This window comes from Aspergillus lucknowensis, assembly GCF_044049455.1.
Source record: "Aspergillus lucknowensis strain CBS 449.75 chromosome Unknown BJX67scaffold_51, whole genome shotgun sequence".
Classification (NCBI taxonomy): domain Eukaryota; kingdom Fungi; phylum Ascomycota; class Eurotiomycetes; order Eurotiales; family Aspergillaceae; genus Aspergillus; species Aspergillus lucknowensis.
The window spans coordinates 144,615-164,638 of NW_027263595.1; the positions used below are offsets into that span (position 1 = coordinate 144,615).

The 20,024-nt window shown below is 53.0% G+C and overlaps 8 protein-coding genes across 8 annotated transcripts; 4 read left to right on the forward strand and 4 right to left on the reverse strand.

Annotated features, from left to right (window-relative positions):
* Positions 1–1,589: 1,589 nt before the first annotated feature.
* Positions 1,590–3,644, forward strand: BJX67DRAFT_260617 (uncharacterized protein). Its single transcript, XM_071026320.1, has 5 exons — positions 1,590–1,951; positions 2,004–2,108; positions 2,163–2,536; positions 2,607–2,674; positions 2,767–3,644. The coding sequence occupies exons 1-5, from the start codon at positions 1,751–1,753 to the stop codon at positions 3,378–3,380; spliced, it is 1,362 nt and encodes a 453-aa protein (XP_070882476.1). The 5' UTR covers positions 1,590–1,750; the 3' UTR covers positions 3,381–3,644.
* A 173-nt stretch (positions 3,645–3,817) lies between these two features.
* On the reverse strand, positions 3,818–7,405 carry BJX67DRAFT_374542 (glycosyl hydrolase family 71-domain-containing protein; the record flags this gene model as incomplete). The annotated part of the gene is made up of 5 exons (XM_071031563.1): positions 3,818–5,371; positions 5,645–6,235; positions 6,283–6,924; positions 6,980–7,071; positions 7,327–7,405. 5 exons carry the CDS (start codon positions 7,403–7,405, stop codon positions 3,818–3,820), a joined length of 2,958 nt encoding a protein of 985 aa, XP_070882477.1.
* Positions 7,406–8,880: 1,475 nt separating this feature from the next.
* On the forward strand, positions 8,881–10,538 carry hapX (bZIP transcription factor HapX). The gene has a single exon (XM_071026323.1). It carries the CDS (start codon positions 8,929–8,931, stop codon positions 10,369–10,371), a length of 1,443 nt encoding a protein of 480 aa, XP_070882478.1. The 5' UTR covers positions 8,881–8,928; the 3' UTR covers positions 10,372–10,538.
* Positions 10,539–11,253: 715 nt separating this feature from the next.
* Positions 11,254–12,833, reverse strand: BJX67DRAFT_374544 (mitofusin complex protein UGO1; the record flags this gene model as incomplete). The annotated part of the gene is made up of 2 exons (XM_071031564.1): positions 11,254–12,378; positions 12,429–12,833. 2 exons carry the CDS (start codon positions 12,831–12,833, stop codon positions 11,254–11,256), a joined length of 1,530 nt encoding a protein of 509 aa, XP_070882479.1.
* Positions 12,834–12,945: 112 nt separating this feature from the next.
* Positions 12,946–13,892, forward strand: BJX67DRAFT_260635 (ferredoxin family 2Fe-2S iron-sulfur cluster binding protein). The gene is made up of 3 exons (XM_071026321.1): positions 12,946–13,315; positions 13,375–13,481; positions 13,538–13,892. The coding sequence occupies exons 1-3, from the start codon at positions 13,059–13,061 to the stop codon at positions 13,780–13,782; spliced, it is 609 nt and encodes a 202-aa protein (XP_070882480.1). The 5' UTR covers positions 12,946–13,058; the 3' UTR covers positions 13,783–13,892.
* On the reverse strand, positions 13,893–14,901 carry BJX67DRAFT_260636 (rRNA-processing protein RRP15). Its single transcript, XM_071026322.1, has one exon. It carries the CDS (start codon positions 14,876–14,878, stop codon positions 14,003–14,005), a length of 876 nt encoding a protein of 291 aa, XP_070882481.1. The 5' UTR covers positions 14,879–14,901; the 3' UTR covers positions 13,893–14,002.
* A 136-nt stretch (positions 14,902–15,037) lies between these two features.
* BJX67DRAFT_260672 (RNA-binding signal recognition particle subunit SRP54) lies at positions 15,038–16,916 on the forward strand. Its single transcript, XM_071026324.1, has 2 exons — positions 15,038–15,194; positions 15,251–16,916. The coding sequence occupies exons 1-2, from the start codon at positions 15,117–15,119 to the stop codon at positions 16,778–16,780; spliced, it is 1,608 nt and encodes a 535-aa protein (XP_070882482.1). The 5' UTR covers positions 15,038–15,116; the 3' UTR covers positions 16,781–16,916.
* Positions 16,917–17,052: 136 nt separating this feature from the next.
* Positions 17,053–19,957, reverse strand: BJX67DRAFT_374547 (alkaline phosphatase family protein; the record flags this gene model as incomplete). The annotated part of the gene is made up of 2 exons (XM_071031565.1): positions 17,053–18,813; positions 19,082–19,957. 2 exons carry the CDS (start codon positions 19,955–19,957, stop codon positions 17,053–17,055), a joined length of 2,637 nt encoding a protein of 878 aa, XP_070882483.1.
* Between the last annotated feature and the right edge of the window lie 67 nt (positions 19,958–20,024).

Here is a 20,024-nt window from a genome sequence, read left to right on the forward strand (position 1 = left end):
CTCCTGCCCCTTGGTCCATCCGACCCAAGATTTCCTCCTCCACCGAGTCATGCTCTCGCTAATGGGCCGACAGCTGTCGTCCAAAGTTGATGTGATTCATGGGTATAGCAGCATAGTTTCTCACTTGGTCACTAACCAGACGTGTCTAACCGTTTGCGATGATATGTCCCAGGGCGGAGTGAACACAAGGTGCGGGACTCGAGTCAGAAGTGCCAGAACTCGCCCAAATACCCCCAGTCCATCGCTCAGCGTAGGAAACGATCAGCCTATATATTTGCCCGAACTATCTCGACTATCTCCCCAAGCAAGTATCTTTGATATCTCTCACAAGGACAAGAAGGGAAGCGGACGTCATGCCATGTACCTCGAAGAATTTTTAACAGTCAATAATGGATCGCATGAGACCGTGCTCTCAATTATTAGACGGTTCCCCCCTGGGGTCTTTCATTTCTCCCCATAGGCTTGTACGAGGGGATGTGATATGACATATCCACTCTTTTCTTCCAACGGCGAGTCAAAATCCGCCGCTGAGCAAATAATTGCTGAATCAACATTGGAAGAAACATGACTCGATGACTGAAAGGTCCTTATTGGCCCTACATGCCCGTTAGCTATGGTGGCTCCGGGCTCTGTGCTTGTTAACGAATCCTGAGGGCAGGAAGGACAAAGTGACAGGTCCGATCTTCGAACAGATCTTGCCGGCCTTGACATGACGCGGAGTCTCGATTTTATCGCGTCTTCTGCGGAGTCGAGTCAAAAGGGACGAGATAGACTGCCTCCCTTACGCTGGATTTCCATAATGGGCTACTCTGTTCCCTGGGCTTTTCCGGTTTCCTGCCCAACAGATTCAAGACATCAACTCGGCCGGCCAAACCCGCTGCCAGTCGCTTTCCTGTTTCATGCCTCGCCAACGGAGGTTTCAGGAACGACAGAGTGAGAAAGAAACGTAGTCTGCGGATCCCTGCAAGATTTCTTCAGGACATCAACCCGAGCAGCGGATGGGGTTTACGATGGATGCATGCAGTCTGGATGGGACGCTCAAACCACACGTACTTCACATCTCGGTCTCTGTCCGTGCATACAATAAGGTTTTGATATCTCGCTGATCCTGGGCCTCTATTTCCCCACTACTCTTCTGCCCACTGGCGAGGCTGTTTCTCTGGCAGTGGCAGCAGGCTAACGCTGGCTTCTGGACTTTGCCCATCTCGAAATTTCGCACTAGAGCTCTGCTTCCGGAAAGTCATCTACCTCACCGGGGCAGCCATGCCAAACTCTGAACTGCGGTATTACCATGCTTGGCCAATCTCGGGCCGATGTTGGTTGGTAACTCGCTGTGGTCCCTTTATATCATATGCTTATCACTTTTCCCTTGCATGCAACGGCGATGTAGTCCTCTCGTTCACATCCATCTCGCATCGTCTAGCTTGACTGGAGTATCATAGCGCATGGACCCACTCCTCTGCCACCCTGGTGGCCTGTTCGCCGACTGAACTATATCTAGATCTCTTCTGCAGGGGACTGTTATGCGCCATCCACCCAGCTGCACCCAGGCTCGCCGTTCGTTTCCTGTCAGCTGTCTCGGATGCGTCTCTGTACTCTGACTCGCCATTCCTTTACTGTAACTCTCGCAGACGCATTTAATATGCTGGTTTAGATCATCAAGTTTCCCACCGACGAATTTACGACCTACTCGAAGGCTCACTTCTATTGATTCGGAGGCTCGATTGCTCGTTGGATCTCGGATGCAGCTATGACAACGCTTCACATTGATCGGCTCTATCCTCGCACAGAGGAGAAGGCGTCCTATCTTTCTCCCCGTGGGATTCAGAGCTTGGTGGTTAGCATTGTTTTCACAAGCCTCGCGACTATTTTTGTTCTAGCTCGAGTATATACTCGAACGAAGCTGATCAAGCGAATCGAGGCGAACGACTGGATGGTAGTGATTGCTCTGGTATACAACCACAAGGGAATCACCGTGTCCAGGTTATTGACTATAAATGCAGATATTTTCATTTGTGTTCATGTCATTCTTTATAGTCGAAGCGCTCAACGGCATGGGGATGCACTTCGACGACATCCCCAAGCCAATACTCTTAAAGCAGATGAAGGTAACGCTCATCACCCTACATGCGCTTGTCCATTACTTCTAATACACGACATAGGCATTCTGGATTACAATCCCTTTCTATAACGCCGCCTTGCTCTGTGCAAAGGCTTCCATCCTCATGCAATACTTCCGCGTCTTTCCATCCCGAGGCATGCGCAATACTTGCTGGATCATGATAGGAATACTCGCGACTTACGGGTCCTGGGCTGTGCTGAGCGCCTTTCTGAACTGCATTCCCGTGGCTCGGTTTTGGGACCATTCGATTCCCGGATCTTGTCTCAGCTCGAAAGGACTATGGTTTTCCAACGCGTCCATGCATATCGCTACGGACCTCGCTATCTTGATTATCCCCATTCCAGCCCTCGCTACCCTCGAGCTGCCAAGGAAGCAAAGGATCGCTCTCATATCGATCTTTGCTCTCGGCGGATTGTATGTCATAACCGTCTCTTCTCCTCCTCACCCTGACCCCAGCAAACCGGCTAATCTAGCACCATTCTAGTGTCTGCGTAACCAGCATCTGCCGCCTTGTCTCGCTGAAAAAGATCTCCGAGTCTTCAGATCCAACTTGTACGTCCCTCTCCTCCTGACCTGACCCTTACATATTCAAAAATGGAAAATTGAAGATGGCGCCGACTAACAACACACTGGAACGCAAAAAGACGACAACGTCGGCGCAGCTGCCTGGTCCTCCATAGAATGCAACGTCGGCATAATCTGCGCCTGCCTCCCCACCCTCCGCCCCCTCGTCTCCCGCATAATCCCACAACTTCTCTCCTCGCTCACAGCCAGCCGGCACCACCACCAGCACCACAACGCCAAATCCAAGCCCGGCTCTTCCCGCAACCAAGGCCAGAGCCATGTCCATGATATCAGCCCACCGGCATACTGGGGTATTGCTGCAATGGGCGGCATGGGTGTCTCCACGACGATAACGACACATATCGATGACTTGGAGTATGGGAGTTGCGAGGGCGATGCGGAGAGGTGGGCGGCGATGAGGAGTTCGTATGGTGTTTCCGGGACACAGGCGAGGGTTTACGTGGGCGACGCCGAGGAAGAGGAGCGGGTACCTAAGAATCCCATTGCGGAGGCTAGGACGAGGGCTTTGGAGGGAGGTAACGACGAAGATATTCAAGTCGTTGAGGAGGATTTGAGGGAGGGGAAGGATGCTGTTGTTGTTCAGACCGAGGTCGAGGAGGATTCATCTTCCTCTTCTTCTTCGAAGGCCGCAGACCCCAGCCTAAAGGGTGAGGATTGCGGCGAAGGGAAGTAAAGTTTTTACTTCTTCTCCTTCTAGCCTTTTTACTTTCGTTTACGATGGCGGGTGATATTCGCAGGCGGCTAGAGGGGGATCTCTTCCTACCACGTTGGTAGGAGGTATGGAAGTTTGGGGTTTCTGTCTCAATCCTTTATATTCCCTTTTGCTTCTGTCGATTAGGATTCCTTCATGTCTATATTTGTTTTCCTTCTCAGCACTATATCCGAAATTCGATTAATCAGGCGTATCCAATACCAAGTCTATGGAGCATTGGGAGATGGATTAAATAGGTGAAACGCTATTCATGGGGGCAAGATGTTGATATGCATGTCCATTGTGTATTTCTATTCGGTAGGTACAAGCAACGTTCATTCATATGAACCTGTGCAAGACTCGTGTCTTAGTCTACTCAAACATTCAAAGCGAAGCCAGACCAATGCGGTTTGCAGAGTCTAAAAATCGGCAAACTCCTTATCCACTTCCTCAAAGTAATCAAAGAACCCCTTGAACAACTTAACACCGAGACCGGGATCCAGACGCCCTGTCGTCGCCCGAATACTGTGCATACTCAATTGCGGAATACCAACATCAATAGATCTTAGCCCGATCCGGGCACTTGTCATCGGCCCGATCGTCCCGCCACTGCGCGAGTCGTTCCGGATCTGGAAGACCTGCAGCTTCGAGCCGACGCGGTCCGCAACACGCTGGATGAACCCGGTACTGACACTGTCGGTAGTCATATGGCCGTTTGAGTCGGCAGAGACCGTAACGCCGACGTTGAGGCGGGGGGAGTGGTTCTCTAGGGCCACATTCAGGAAATTAGGGTTGACGGCGTGGATGACGTCCGAGGAGATAAGGAAGCTGTTTGCGACGGTTTGGGCGAGGAGGTCGGGCCCGTAGTTTGACGCAAAGGACTGAGCAATGCGTTCGATAACGCTGGACATGAAATTGGAGCGGGCACCTTGGCGGAGAAGACTGCCGATTTCTTCGTCATCGAAGTACCCGACCAGCTTTATGGATGAGGGAGAAGTGTCGTCCGACGAGGCAATGAGGGCTTCCTGGGCCGCGTAGCAGCAGAGTTTGTCATCGATGCGACCAGCAAAGATGAGGTCCTTGTCCACACCGCCGAGGCGGGCGGGCTGGCTGTCGTAGAGCTCGAGCTCCCAGTTGAGGATACTGCTGTAGTCCGTGATGTCCAACTCTTTGGAGATCACCTTGACGAGTCGAGCGGGTTGGTTGGCGGCGAAGGTGCCTGCTTCGATGCCATCCTCGGCTGCGTTGGCGGGGTTGTCCGCAGACCCGAAGAGATCCGAGTTGTCAACCCCAATGATAGGAACCATCTGAGTCTCCTTGTTGAAGGGGCCCTGGGCGGGCGCGCCGAAATGCTCGGCCAGCGTAGGAATACGGGCAATCGGCCAGTCAAGTTTGACTAACTTGGACTCGACTTGGCCTGAGCTGGCGTTGCGGACGAGAACCCGTCCACCGATGGACAGATCACGGTCCCACCATGTCTTATTCAGAGCGCCGGCATAGGGAGCAACCGCCAGCTGCGCGTAACCGGACTTGGTAGGGAGTTTGGAGACGGGCTTCAGTTTAGCGGTGAGGGCGTCAATGTGGCCGGCGATGATGGCGATACCGTTCCCACTTTTGTACTCGTGACCGACGGAAAACGCGATAAGGGCACTTCCATTCCGCGTGGTGTAGTATTTGCCTCCACGCCTCAGCCTCGAAGCCCATAGTTCCCTCTCAGACAAGTACTCGTATCCCTCGCCCTCGAGTTGCTTGGCGAAACCGTCGACAGCATGGAATATGGTGGGGTGGTTGGTCATAAAATCGCAGTACGCCTGCGAATAGTCCTCAGGATTGATAGACGCTGCTCTCGGCTTGGGGGCAGGAGGCGTGGAAGGAATTGGAATCGAAGTCGGAGGCTGGTAGTGGAGGTGGAGGGTCTCAGGCAGCTGCCCATACGGGCGATAAGCCAGGCTGGACTGGCTGTCCACAACACTCTTCTTGGTCATTGTGCGACGGGAATGCGAGCCAAAGTAGCTATATACAGGCAGGCGTGAAATTTGAAGCGAAGGACAGACTTAAGAATGAAGGAGAGGGGAAGTTGGAGATGAGACAAAGGCGGACCTGGAGTCATGCGGAGAAACCCTGGCGGCGCTTATCAACTCCAGTGCGTCCAGGTGGCTGGCGTTGCGACAACTCCAGCCAAAATTGCCAATTTCCAAGGTTGCATTTGCTTCTCTCAAGATCTAAGTTGTCTCACTTGATCCAACAAATGCATTCCAATTCACAATGCCTTCTGTACAATTCTCCGTTATTGCAGGCCCAATCGCCGTCTCAATTTCCCTCCCTTCTCGCACAATTGCAAATCTCACTGCTCCCAACTGTCCATTGAAGGGCACCGAGTAGTGATTCAGTCCGACCCCCTTCGCCAGGAGGATTATAGGCGCTGCATTCCCGATTCGAACATGCACATGGCTTGGTTCCATCACAAGCACACTGACAAACACTCGATCTTGCGAGACTTCTCCAGGTTTGAGCTCCGGCTGGCCCATATTTGGATTGTTTCCTGTTGTTCCATCGGGGCTTCCAGAGTTACTGGGATTGAGTCGGTACCAGTACACAATCTTGTCTTCGTACAACAGGGGACGTTTTGGCGCATACGAGGTCGCCATGCTTGGATGAGACAACCCCTCTCGATTCATCGCGTTTCGTCGGCGATAGGCATCGATGTAATAGGGAAGAAATGTGCGCCACGCGTCATGGGGGTATCCCTCCACATACCGCGACGCTCCGTCTGGGATTCCCTGTTCATGGATTGGGCCGATATAGTGCGTCTCCCCGTAGTCATTCCAGCTGAGAATCTGCAAATTTTATCAGAAGCTGCTCCTCCGGCAGCGATCAGACATACCTGAACTAGGGCCGGCTGCAGGTCAATTACCTGTTGCCAGCGATAATGCCACAGGTCGTCTCCACGCCAAAGCCAATTCTTCTTCCACTGAGGCAAATTCGTGTAAAACCATGGAGAAACACCCATCATATATGGCTTGCCGGCAAGTGCCTCAATCCACGCCTCATCGCTCGAGGTGTTCTTCTCCCGTGCCCCAACCGGCCAAGCATCCCAGCTAAAAGCACCGTCAATGGTGTCATAAACGGTGTGTAGACCCGACGGCGCGAGACTCGTCCAGTCCGGTATGAACATACAACCTGTGGCACTCTTTATATACAGCCAGTCGCCAGAGCTTTCAACACCTTCAAAGGTGGATACCAACGGTTTTCCATTGTAGAGGTACTGGGCCTCTCTGTTCTTGAAGGTATTGATCGTGCTGATGACTCGGTCTGGCGGCCACGGTCCTCCAGATTCGTAATCGAACGAGATGAACAGCGAAAAGTTTCCGATTTTCTCAGCTGCTTCGTACGCAGTATGCAGGACGCGATCGGTATAGTCGTCTTGGGGCGCGATGTTCAGGGCAAATCCATCGATATGAGCCTTCTGTGCTTCGGTGATGTCGCGCTCCCACTCAGCTCGCGACATATGTCCTGCGATTCCAACCTGGGTATATTAGTTTCTCGCGCAAACAAGTGAATTTTGTATCTTGGATTCTTACTATAAAATGAGCGAAGACACTCAGTGGCTCCGCGCGTGGAACCAGAGTTTGCGACACATTTGGTGGTGGTTGAGAATATACCTCTGGCAGGACTAGAAACAGTAGACAAAGACAAAGGATGAGCATCTTCCAGAAGATTGTTCAATAAAATAGAGAAGCCGAACGGATAAAATTGATAGAATTATCTTGACCATCGCCAAGGATAAACGCGTGAGCCCAGGAAGGCGAGTCCCTCATGACTCTGGCAAGAATGGCCGGAAATTAGATACGTTGACGAAATATTGGCCATACATATTTTAGGGAGAATGTCTCTGCTGAGAATGATAATAACTTATGAGAATACTGACCCTGACCGTGGGCTGAAGATTGTTGTTTTGGTCCCTCTCTGGCATGGTTGTGACGAAGAAAGCGATGAAAATGCTTCATGCTAGCCACGCGGCTTGAAGAATTCAAGATTTCCAATGTACAATTCAAAGAATGAAGCCAATGAGAAAATCTGGGATGCTATTGATGAGTTCCCTTGTTTTGAGAGTCGACTGTAAGGGAGAGGGAGCAAGGGGATAAATAAGACACCCCACATCTCGAGGCGTGGGTTTCTGTTCTAACGAAGCACGTAGTCTAGGTGAACAGTTGGATATACATATTGCAATGAAATTCCTTGATAAATAGAGGAATCCATGATAAGCAGAAATTTTGTTCGAAACCGAGACTTATGGACCTTGCAGCGTTGTCAGAACACAGATTATGCAGGGACGGTCATCCTATTGAGAGTAATTGGTCAGGACTTTTTTGAAATGCCTATCACGAGTGGGTAATGCTCTCCCTCTTGACGGTGGCCGTAGAGAAATCCCGCGATCCTACCATAATTCACCTCTGTGCGACACGACCGGAACGAGTACGTTGTGTTTATATATCCGACAGGAAGACCTGTACAAACGACTCGAAGAGTCAATGAGCGGTGGACTCACTAAATCCCGTCAACGGTATAAAGTGACGCAAGCACCCAACCCTCGACTTCGGCGACATGGTTCCGAGTCGATTCTTCCGTTTATCGGTGGCCGACACAGTAGCGTTGAACCACAACGTTTGGGCTCAGGCTACGACAAGGGAGACGAAAAGCCTGGATTACTGAGTTATTACTAAAAGAAAAGGAATTTCCATCGTGTCCTCTCTAGGAGTCCCCTCCCCGTTACCATTGCTCGGGATGCCCAAAAGGGGAAAAGCGGGATCAGATAAGATCAGACGACGAGGGAAGCCCGGTCCCGAAAAATGGCGTTGGCAGAAGGGATTTTGAACCCCTCAAAGCTCATCTTCATGTGATACCAAATTGATTTGCTTAAGCTTTCTGCTTATCTTCTCCTCGGTTAACTCAGTTAGAAAGAGATGCGTGGATGCTGAGATCGTTGATGACACTCAGCCCGAAACATGGAAATTGAGGGCGCCTCCAAAGCTGCAACCAGATAGAAAGAGGGAAGCTCGCCTTGGACGCGGCTAGCCCTATTCAAGCGAATGGATTGCGTGTATTCTGCTTTCATGTCCCACCGGTCGAGTCAACGACTCGCTCCGAGGTCGGATGGAGCGATAATCTAATCTGATCCGATCGACTTTTCTCCCCTCCCGAAGTCAAGTGTCCCTCTTCAGAAAACCAAACCTCCACCTCTCTTCTCTTTCCTCGACCATCCTCTCCTCTTCGCCTTCTTCTCCCACCTCAATGATTCACTCATTTTATTGATGACAGAGCCTTTCTACACGGCATAATCCTATCTAATACTCCTCTTTCCTTCTCTTTTGCTTCCTTCTGCCGAACGACGCACTTCCGCTCTTCCGGCCGAAGTGGTAATTCCTGCAACACCACAGCCTGCCGTTCGTCCTCCCCCATTATGACCCAATTATTTCTCAGCTAATTTTTCCTCAGGCTTTTCTGAGTGAAAAGGGTACTCCCCAACATAATGGCTGCTCAGCCAGCGCTCGCTATCGTTCCGACTTCAGCTGCTCCCTTGGCCCCCGCGTTGGTCGCCAAGCCCACAGTGTCACCGTCACCCGGACCGGGCACACCCGGATCCGTCACGTCCAAAGAATGGGTGGTTCCCCCACGCCCTAAACCCGGTCGCAAACCAGCCACAGACACGCCTCCTACGAAACGCAAGGCCCAGAATCGCGCTGCCCAGAGAGCATTTCGAGAACGCCGAGCGGCCCGCGTAAACGAACTCGAGGACCAGATTAAGTGCATTGAGGATGATCACGAAGTCCACGTCGCTACGTTCAAAGAACAGATCGCAAACCTCTCGAGGGAGGTTGAGCAATGCCGGAATGAAATGTCGTGGTGGCGTGACCGGTGCCATGCCTTGGAGAAGCAGGTCTCTGTCGAGCGCGCTGCGAGAGAAACACTGGTGAAGGAGTTTCGCTCCTCTTTGCCGGACAAGAATATTTCTACTGCAGAGAGAGTGCCTGTGCCGCCTCCAGAGGCGAGCGGTTCGCGCGGAGGCCATGAAAGAAATCTATCAGGAAGTAGCCAACCCGAACAGGAGGGGGTCCCGTTGGGTTGTAGCAGCTGTTCTACGACACATTGTCAGTGCATCGAGGATGCTTTTGCAATGCCAGGCATCGAGATGAAGGACCCGATTCGGCCAAGCAGTATGGCGCAGGACTCTGAGCCAAAGATAAAGCCGGAGCCAGAGGAGATGGAGATCGACTTCACTTCCCGTTTTGCTGCTCCTCGCCACGAAGACACCACTGACCATGTATCCTCCCCGCCTGTTGATCCCTGTGGGTTCTGTCAGGATGGAACTCCCTGCATCTGCGCGGAAATGGCAGCACAAGAGGATCAACGTCGACGGGGAGCCACATCCGAAAACAATCGGCTAGCACCAATTCAAAACATCTCGCAGTTCACACCCCCTCCTTCTGAGAGCGACGCGCGCTCTGAAGTGACCCTACCGTCCATCACTCAAGCAACCAATCCTTGTGCAAATGGGCCGGGAACATGCGCTCAATGCCTCTCGGATCCTCGCCGAACCCTGTTCTGCAAGACTCTTGCAGCCTCCCGGTCTGCCAGCGGCACCCCAACTGGATGCTGCGGTGGAAAAGGTTCCGATGGGGGATGCTGCCAGACTCGCGCCCCCGCGTCGCGTCGGGGTGTAACATATGCAGAACCTGCCACAACTCCCTCACCACTTACACTCTCCTGCGCCGATGCCTTCACGACCCTTTCTCGGCACCCGAACTTCTCTCGTGCCAGTGACGAACTCTCCACCTGGTTGCCGAAGCTCCACACCCTTCCCAATCCCAAAGACGTCAGCAACCCTGCCGCCTCCCGCGCCGCAATGGAAGTTGAGGCCGCGAGCGTCATGGGCGTTCTCCGCTACTTTGACCGACGGTTCGCGGACAATTAGCGATCTCCTTCACCCGCCACAGCTTCATTGCCTTCGTCATCATCTTTTCTCTTTTTTATTCATGATACCCAAACCTGACCCACTCACGTCTGAGTTTGTACTATACAAAAATCGCCACATAATGGACTAGGCGGGAATTTCCAGTTCAAAAGAAATCACCATCAACTGTGACAGGAAAGGGTGTGGAACAAACAAAATGAACTATTAAGGGGGGTTCGTACAGGCATGGGATGGACCGGGGGTTTGTTTGTTACGCGACACATATTGCTATGATTAGACGGGTGTATGACGGCGTTCTGGGTTCTGGGAGCTTTCTGTTTCTATTTTGATCTTGATGTCACTCATTGGTCTTGGTCCTGATCTTACTACTAGTATCTTCTACGTTGGGTACATCCGAGGACTTATGGCCTTGTGGATACTTATAGATGAATCTGGGGAACAGAAACTATGTTGTTTAATACGGTTTCGCTCTACTATGATTCCTTCTCGCGTATCGCAGATTCTTAGACGAAAAGACAATGAAACGAAGCGTAAACAGTTTTCTGCGTAAACCGTGATAAATTGGCCTTTCTTCCGAAGCATTGCTGATCCATTAAAGCAGAGTGCTGATGACTTGTAATTAAACTCGGTCGGGAGTAGAGATGTACAAAATCTGGCCAAAGTATGCGTACAAAGATCGTGACAGAGGGGTATGCCAGCAGGACAATGAAAGGGAACGCCTATACTCCCCGACAGAGAAACCCTGTATGCAGGGCTGGATATAGTGGGTATATTCCATCACAGCGTTAGTGGTATTACAATTAAGGAAGGAAGGAGAGGTGTAGGGAGAAGGAAGAAGGGCATATGGCGAAAGAGGTCAGCCAAAAGATGAACCAAGGGGCGTCAAAATCGACCGCCACTAGGCATAGAACCGTCGTCTGAACCTCCCGCAATACTTCCGAGGAGACTGGTGCCCCAATATCCGGCAATTCCCCACATGCCAATTCTCCAGCCCCGGTAGAGGCCGTGGATGCCTTGACCCTGACGCTTCCGGTGCGAAACGGGCTTACCCAAGAGTTCGTGTGCAGTTTGGGCTTCCGGAGCGGGCTGGATGCCTTCCTCGTAGACGATGCTCCACATTGTCCCGATAACGCCGCGATATGTTCGCGGTGTTGGGACAATTGTCTCGATTTCTGCAGCTTGGGCAGCTGCATCTGCTGTTGTGGCGCGGAGGGGGTCGGCACAGCTTTGTCGTATACTTGGTGATGTGAAGGTGGCGATCTGTGCGCGGCGAAGGACCGTCTCTAGCGGGAATCGTACGGCCAGCTCGATGCCGGATCCGATGAAGGTAAATAGGTTCCAGGTAGATGGGTGCAGGACGGGGTCAAGGGAGAGGTATGATTTTAGGAATAGCGGGGTGCTGGATGTAATTAGGTTCGGTAGGCTGGAGTGAAGAACGGTGATAGGGACTAAGTGCGGGGGTATAGTGTAGTTGGGCGCTGGGAGCTGGCGAATAGCTCGGAGTAGAGAGCGAGGGCCGTGAGTAACAGGCGTGAGTATGAGATATGTGCGCGCGGTGTCAATAGGGGATAGAAGCATGGCCGACAACGAGGTGGAGATAAACGAGAGGACTAAAGTCGCGACAGGAGAAGTGGACGTGAGAATGTCGCTCGCCACGGCTGGGGTGACGTCGTCCTCCGGCAACCCGACAATTGCGGCCAGAAGACTGCGGATGAATGTGTTCAGCGTGGGAAGGAGCAATGAGTAAATGAAAGTCGCATTGGTTGTCTTCCAGGGAGAGGTCGGACCGCTTGTACTCCAGAGCTGAGACAGCACTTCCATTAGCGATGAGGGGTTCTTGATTGTCAATGCATGGCGGGAACTGGATTTGGATGACGAAGGCGCGATATAGCCGGTGCGGTCGGTAATTCGATGGCGAGGGGCTTTCCTACCCCGTCGAACAGACGGAGATGTGACCGTGGGCACTGTAGAGGTGAAGTAGCTGCTCTCATCATCGGAAGACAAATCCTAACAACGCTGGTTAGCCGACCTCCCCTTATCGTCGCGGAAGCACCCACATGTTCTTCATCCCCATCGGAGCCCATATCATCGTAAGAATCAGTTCGGCTATCCCAATCAGAACGTTGCTGTCCGCCCCTTGGGAATTGGCCCTCTCTAGAATCGTCTGGGACGACATATGCTTGCAATATCGTCTTTGCGACGTCGAAGGGCTGTGACGTTAGGACATTGGTGTAGCGCCAGAGCGCGCGGTCTAAAGCATCCCGGATCCAGCCAGCAACCGAAGGTGAGCTATCAAGATAGTCGGAATAGTCCAGGTCGGGGAGCAGGTCGCGCGCAGAGCCCCCGAAGACCTGGGCAGAGGAGGCGTTGGGAGGCGAGGAGAACGAGGCGTCCTGGTCGAGGCCGATCGAGGTTGGGATGTAGTATGGACGGAGGGGGTTTGGTCCGTCGCAAGAGGACATACTGAGGGTTGAAGACTATTAATAGGAGTTGTATGGCGGTAGTTGGAGAGGGGGACACGATAGTCGAAGGAAGAAGAGAGGAAAACGTGAAGCCGATTGAAAAGTCCGACGTTGCCGCCTTCTCCGACTTGCCATTTTTTGCTTTTCGAGTCCCGATCTGCACTGACACAAAAAGACCCTGCTCACCTCTCTCGTTGTGTTTCTTCCTCTATTCTTCCCTCTTCAATGTCTTTCTGGAAGGCCGTCAGTCTGAATTTTCTGCGGCATGCAGTCGCCGCAGAGCGCATTTCTGGCTCGCAGCCAGCCCGGTTCCTCAGCTATTCCTCGCGATTCTCCCGCGCCTCTCGCTCCAGTCGGACGCCGATGATCACATATCGGACAGCAAAGCAACAGATCTGGAGGCAAGTCGGGACACCGCGGAGCTTCTCCGCCACAGCACGGGTGCAGCATGGCCATATCACACCCCCAAAGCCTGGAGAGGAGTGAGTCAAGCAACTTATTCCCCTCAATGTTGGTCACTCAGAAAGGCGCTAATTGTCAGACTCAATGTATCGTTTATTGATAAGGACGGCGAAAAGTACGACTTCCAAGTGTCGGAGGGAGACAACCTGCTAGATATCGCGCAGGCTAATGACTTGGAGATGGAAGGTTAGCAATCTCTTCCCTCCATTGTTCCAGCTTGTACTGACCATGTATTTGCATAGGTGCTTGTGGTGGCTCGTGTGCCTGTTCTACGTGCCATGTTATTGTGGAGGACCCGGATATGTTTGATAAGATGGAGGAGCCTTCAGACGACGAGAATGACATGCTGGATTTGGCATTTGGATTGACAGAAACATCGCGGCTGGGGTGCCAGGTGGTGATGAACAAAGACCTGGATGGGCTGGTGGTTCGACTTCCCTCAATGACGCGGAACATGCAGGCAAGTGACTTTCAATCAAAGAAATAAATGAAGAGCCCCGGAGAAGTATGTATGATATGAGTGAGAATATACAGCAATATTCGGACCATGGTGTAAATATAATCTACCTAGGGTATTCCCATCTCTATTCCAATATCTGATAAGAACAAGCAGGTGGTCAAGCAAGGCTGTACATAACTTTTAACCCGATAGTACCCCAACGCCGTGGATATGACCTGGTCTGGTGCAAATGATCGTAATAAAAGCGCTAAGCCTCCTCGATATTGAGAGGCTTCCTTTTCTTCCCACTGATCAATTCCAAAAACCCCTGCTTGCTAACCTGATTGACTGTCTTTTCTCGCTCGCCCATTCCAACAGTTCCTTTCTTCCTCTCTTCCCTAGCAGCCTCCTCCCCACGAACTTGTGCTGCTCGGACGGCGTTAAAGAGCTTTACAACTCCACGTTGGGCGATCTTGCGGAGGCGCTTCTCCTCCTCTGCGACTGCACCCGCCTGGCCAAGCTCAATACCAAGAACATCACGAACACGCCCCCGATCAAGTTCCTCTTTCTTCTCCGCGCGTAGCTTCGCGCGCGCCTGGTTGTCGAGCTTCTCTTCCGCCAGCTGGGTGCTGGTTTGTGTGACGATCTGACTGCGTGATAGGACGGGGTCTGCGCGGGCTGAGGTTGGCAGTTTCGTTGCAAGAATTTTTGATATAGAAGTTGAAAAGGCGGCGGGGTCATTGCGCTTTGGAACTGATCTTTGGCCTATTGAGCCCGTTGGTACAGAACCGTCGGAATCTGAATCATCATCATCGTCGTCGTCGTCGCCGTCGTCGCCATCATCCGCATCGGAGGAGGCATTATTTCTTGATTGCTCTTCTTCGTCGTCGCTCGGAGCATCTTTTGTAGATTCAAGTTTTTTCGTCTTCGTCTGTGTTGAATTTCTCGTGGTCACTTCTTCTGCCTCCTCGTCGGAATCCGCAAGGTTGACTGCATTGAAGTCGGTCGGTTCGTCGGTGTCGTCTGCCTCGTCGGAGCTGCTGTGGTATTCGCGCTGCTTCCTGAATTTCTTGCTCGGCCGGCCGGTCTTGCCCTGAAAGCCGTCGAGGACCTTCCTCTTCTTTTGACTTGTCGTAAGGGGCATTCTGAGATAGTATGTGTTCAATCGAGTGTTACGGAGATTGATCGGGTTGACACCGCGACTTTTTTCTGCTCTGCGGGCGGAGGACCGCCGCGGGCTCTGATTGGCTGTGAGGCCAACGCGGGCCTCTTCGCCTTCATCTTTGTCTCGATCTCCAACGACATTCTATTTCCTCTTCCAGCGGATTCGGGAGTGTACTTGGCCCATCAGATTAGAGTCCCTTTCAGACAACTCCAGCAACATGGTCCTCCAGGATCTAGGGCGGCGTATTAACGCCGCAGTCAATGATTTGACTCGATCTCCTAATTTGGACGAGAAGGTGTGCACCCCGCTGCAGTTCTGCAACCGCCGGGACGTGCTAACATAGGGAAAAAGGCGTTCGAAGAAATGCTCAAAGAGATTTGCGCTGCTCTGCTCTCCGCCGACGTCAACGTCCGCCTCGTCCAGCAACTACGGAAATCCATCAAAGCGAGCGTCAACTTCTCCTCACTCCCCGCCGCTGTGAACAAGAAGCGACTGATTCAGAAGACCGTCTTCGATGAGCTCGTCTCTCTCGTGAACCCTCATGCCGAACCTTTCCGACCTAAGAAAGGCCGGTCGAATATTATCATGTTTGTCGGTCTGCAGGGTGCGGGGAAAACAACCACCTGTACCAAGCTTGCGCGGCATTACCAGATGCGCGGCTTCAAGACGGCCCTCGTCTGCGCGGATACATTCCGTGCCGGTGCCTTTGACCAATTGAAACAGAACGCCACGAAGGCCAAGATCCCATACTACGGAAGCCTAACACAGACCGACCCTGCGCTTGTGGCCGCAGAGGGTGTAGCGAAGTTCAAGAAGGAGCGGTTTGAGATTATCATTGTCGACACTAGTGGCCGACACAAGCAAGAGGAGCAGCTATTCACGGAAATGACGCAAATCCAGACAGCAGTGACGCCTGATCAGACAATCCTCGTGCTGGACAGCACGATCGGTCAATCTGCAGAGGCACAATCATCTGCCTTCAAAGCCACGGCAGACTTCGGAGCCATCATCATCACGAAGACCGACGGCCATGCGGCAGGTGGAGGTGCTATTTCCGCCGTCGCAGCAACCCACACCCCCATCATTTTCCTCGGCACAGGAGAACACCTCATGGATCTTGAACGCTTCGAACCAAAGGCCTTCGTTCAGAAACTCTTAGGAATGGGCGATATGGCTGGCCTTGTCGAGCACGTCCAAGCCGTCACCAAAGATTCAGCCGCCGCCAAAGAAACCTACAAACACATCGCCGAAGGTATCTACACTCTCCGTGATTTCCGCGAGAACATCACCTCGATCATGAAAATGGGCCCTCTCTCGAAACTCTCCGGCATGATCCCTGGCCTCTCAAACCTGACCGCCGGCCTCGACGACGAAGACGGGTCGATGAAGCTCCGCCGCATGATCTACATTTTCGACAGCATGACATCCGCCGAACTCGACAGCGACGGCAAGATCTTCGTCGAGAAGCCCAGTCGCATGGTCCGCATCGCCTGCGGCAGCGGCACAACGGTCCGTGAAGTTGAGGACCTCCTTTCACAACACCGCATGATGGCGGGAATGGCTAAGCGCGTAGGAGGCCAGAAGAAGCAGATGCAGCGCGCGCAGAACATGCTCAAGGGCGGCAACAAGGAACAGCAACTGGCGGCCATGCAGAAGCGGATGGCGTCGATGGGTGGCGCCGGCGGTATGGGTGGTATGCCTGGGATGGGCGATATGGCCAAGATGATGCAGATGTTACAAGGTCAGGGCGGCGGCGGCGGCGGCGGCGGAGGAGGAGGATTACCGGGGCTTGGTGGGATGGATTTACAGGCGATGATGAGCCAGATGGGTGGATTGATGGGCGGGATGGGGGGAGGAGGTGGAAGGGGCCGGGGACGGTGATGATGACCCTGGGTTTCTTTTCCTTCCTCTTTCCCTTTCGTCACTTGCTCCTCCCCACCAGGATTTCTGATGTCATACTTGGTTGAGAGGTACATTTCCGCATGGATGGAGTTTGGCGTTTGTCTCTCTGCATTTCCTGCAATACACTCAATTCTAATCACCCATTCGGTTTTAACGCAACTGTATCCAATATTCTATATAACCCAAACTAGATAAAAGCAAAGGACTTTTTAAGGTTATCCCCAGCATTAGAACCTCAATCCCCCCTCGGATCAAACCACCCAATCCTTCGCCGGATGTTCAACCCTCAAGCCAGTCCAATTTAACACCCATCGCCCGACGACATCCGCCCACCCCTCAGTAGAATTATCGACCAAAACCTCCCCAGGTGGCAAAAGCGCCCGGGACGACGAAGCAACAGCATAATCCTTCGACCCAGGGCTCGGACCCAGGGGCACACTCAACTGGTACTTCCACACCACAGTCTCATCGATGTAGAGTGAATAGCCAAGGACCGAACTCGGCACGCCAGCGACAACACCGTTTTCAATCTCAACGAGGCCGAATTTCGTATTGCCGTCGGGGAGGTACTTGAGTGGGACGTCATCGGGCCCGGATTGGTAGTATGTACGGACGGGGAGGTAGAACATGCTTAGCGGCCCGGCACAGAATTCGATGAGTTCTTGGTCGGTTTCGACGTCGTCTTCTGATGAAGAGGAATTGGGTGCCTCGGAGGGAGGGAGAGGAGGGAATCGGGTTGCGGCGAACTCGTGCCTATCGCCAGAGAGAAGGACAATTCTGATCGCCAGTTTGCGTTGCGCGGCCCGCATGGCGGCGAAGACGGTAGCTCGTTCGGCCAGGAAGCCGCCCCATGTATCGGACGTCCCGGCATGCCAGTTGCGGGTGAAGGGAACGCTGGAAGAGATGATTTTCCAGCGGACATGAGCGGGTTCAGGGCGGGCGAGAAATTCGAGGAGTGCGGAGAGTTGGGCCTTGCCGAGGATTGTTTCCTCGGGCAGAGAGCGGTAGGAGCGGGTGTCGAGGAGGAAGAAGGCGGCGGGACCGTTGGTAAAGGTTGTGTAGAAGACTTTAGTATTCTCGGCCTTCGGATCTGGAGTAGGGGGGTTGACGGAGGCGTGGTAGTGGAGGTAAGGGTCTATGGCGGCGGGATAGGGAGGAGTTGTGTTGCCATGATTCCAATCGTTGGCAATTTCGTGGTCGTCGAGGGTATGGAGCCATGGGATGTTGGCCGCTGATGGTGACCAGGACGGGGATGAATAGACCCGGCGGTATTCGCTGCGGTAGTGGTCGACAGAGGAGCCGAAGCGCTGGGGCACATCTATGTAGATGAAGTCGCCCAAGAAGAGCATAAAGGACGGAAGACTATGGAGCGAGGAGACAACTCTTGCCATAGTCTCAAGGCCCTGAAAACGCAGTGGATGACGCCGGGGATCGTATGGAAAATTCGGTTTCATGCAGCTGGATGTCAGGAAGCTGAGTCGATTGGCGGCGGAGGAGTTTGGAGCTGGACTGGTGACGAAGAACCCCGTCTGATTGTTGGAAAGAGCATAGTGATAAGAAGAGGAAGCATTCAGATCTGTAAAGGTTATGGTGGTTGTGAAGTCCGTTGAATCGTCGAGAGCATCGACAGTGGCTGCCTGAATCCAGGAAGATGGATCACTGTCACCAACGTGTGCCTCTTTATAGCGTACAACCAAGGGAAGCAGCAAAGGATTAGGCTCTCGGAGGAGTAAATCCGCGGTAGTGTGCGAGATATATCCAATGCGAGAGAAGCGCAATTCGGCCGTGGGATAGAGGATAAAACCGCGGAGGAGAAAGTCCGCCGTGAATAGGCCGCAGAGGAGGTTGATCAGGACGGTCAGACGCGTCGCCCACAATTGACGGCTGGGGACCCCAGTGAGGAGGGATTTGAGAATGCCACTGCCATTATTTTTGGGCGAGGAAAAGTAAATGGAGGTCAAATAAATGGCGAGCGAGGAGAAGATGACGGGCGGGAAGACATGGCCTGGAATCTGGCGGACGCGTCAGTAAATGAGTGCGGGACAGGAGGAAACGACAATTACCCAACGAAGGAAGAGGAAAGAGGCTAGTCGGAGAAGAACTGAGCTCGTTATGGTCAACATGGTGCTACATCTCCTGCTCGAGGGGGTGAACGTGGGAGAAATGGACGAGGCCGAAGCCGAGCGGGAGAAAAGGTGAGGAAGGTGGAATATGATGTCATTCGGGGATAGCTTCAAGCTACCCCGATCGGGAAACTAGCAGAGCCCTCGCTTTCTGAACGAGCAATTTCATGCCCATGCTCATTGACATCTCTGCTGCCCATTCCCATGGCCTCTCTCTTTGACCTGGCATCGAGTTAAAGTACTCCCATCCCATTACGCCGCCGAAGTTCGGAAACTGTTCTATCAAAACCGCAAGCAAAGGTCCAATCACCTCCCTGGGTACATATCCCTGTGACCCGTTTCCCGGATTGGTTAAAAGACCATATACAACTCTCGCTGGAGACCAGCCTTGCGCAACCATAGCTGCGTACATGCGAGGATCGTCCGCTGGACCCCAGCCGTTATAGAACTGAGCGTTGTACCAGGCGATGCGGCCGGCACGCTGACTCTCCAGTTGGCGGTAGTCAAAGCCCGAAAGATTTCCCATTCCGAGAAGAGCCGTTGCCACGGGGGCGAGGGTTATGAGGAAGTCCTCGCCGAGATCGGCTTTGAGCCGGTCGATTAGACGCACGATGCCCTCGAGAGACATCTGCTCCTCGACGTCCAGATCGACGCCGTTGAGACTGTGTCGACGTATCATGGCCAGGAGAGGTGCGTAGTACGACTCGAATTGAGCCTGGTCGCCGTCGAGGCAGGAGAAGGTGCCTTTCGCGGCACCACCCAGCATGGCCATCACCCTGACGCCATGTTGCTGGAGCAGGGGCACTTCGGCCCAAAGCGCGTCATACATAGAATGATGAGGCGGATCATCGTTAAGGGTAATGTGCTCGGGATCTGGAGCATTGAGGTGGAACGCTGCAAGGATGATGTGGGTGACGCCTGTATTGTTCTGCAGGAGGGGCAGGAGAGACACGTAGGGGCCTCGGTCGGGGCATAGCGTCTGGTGGTAGAGCACAATGCGATGAGGATATGAGGGGGGAGGGATCGGGGGCATCCTGAATGATATATTATTGGCGCTGTGCCCCCTTTGCATCCAGAAGAGAAGAGCTGACAACAGCCTT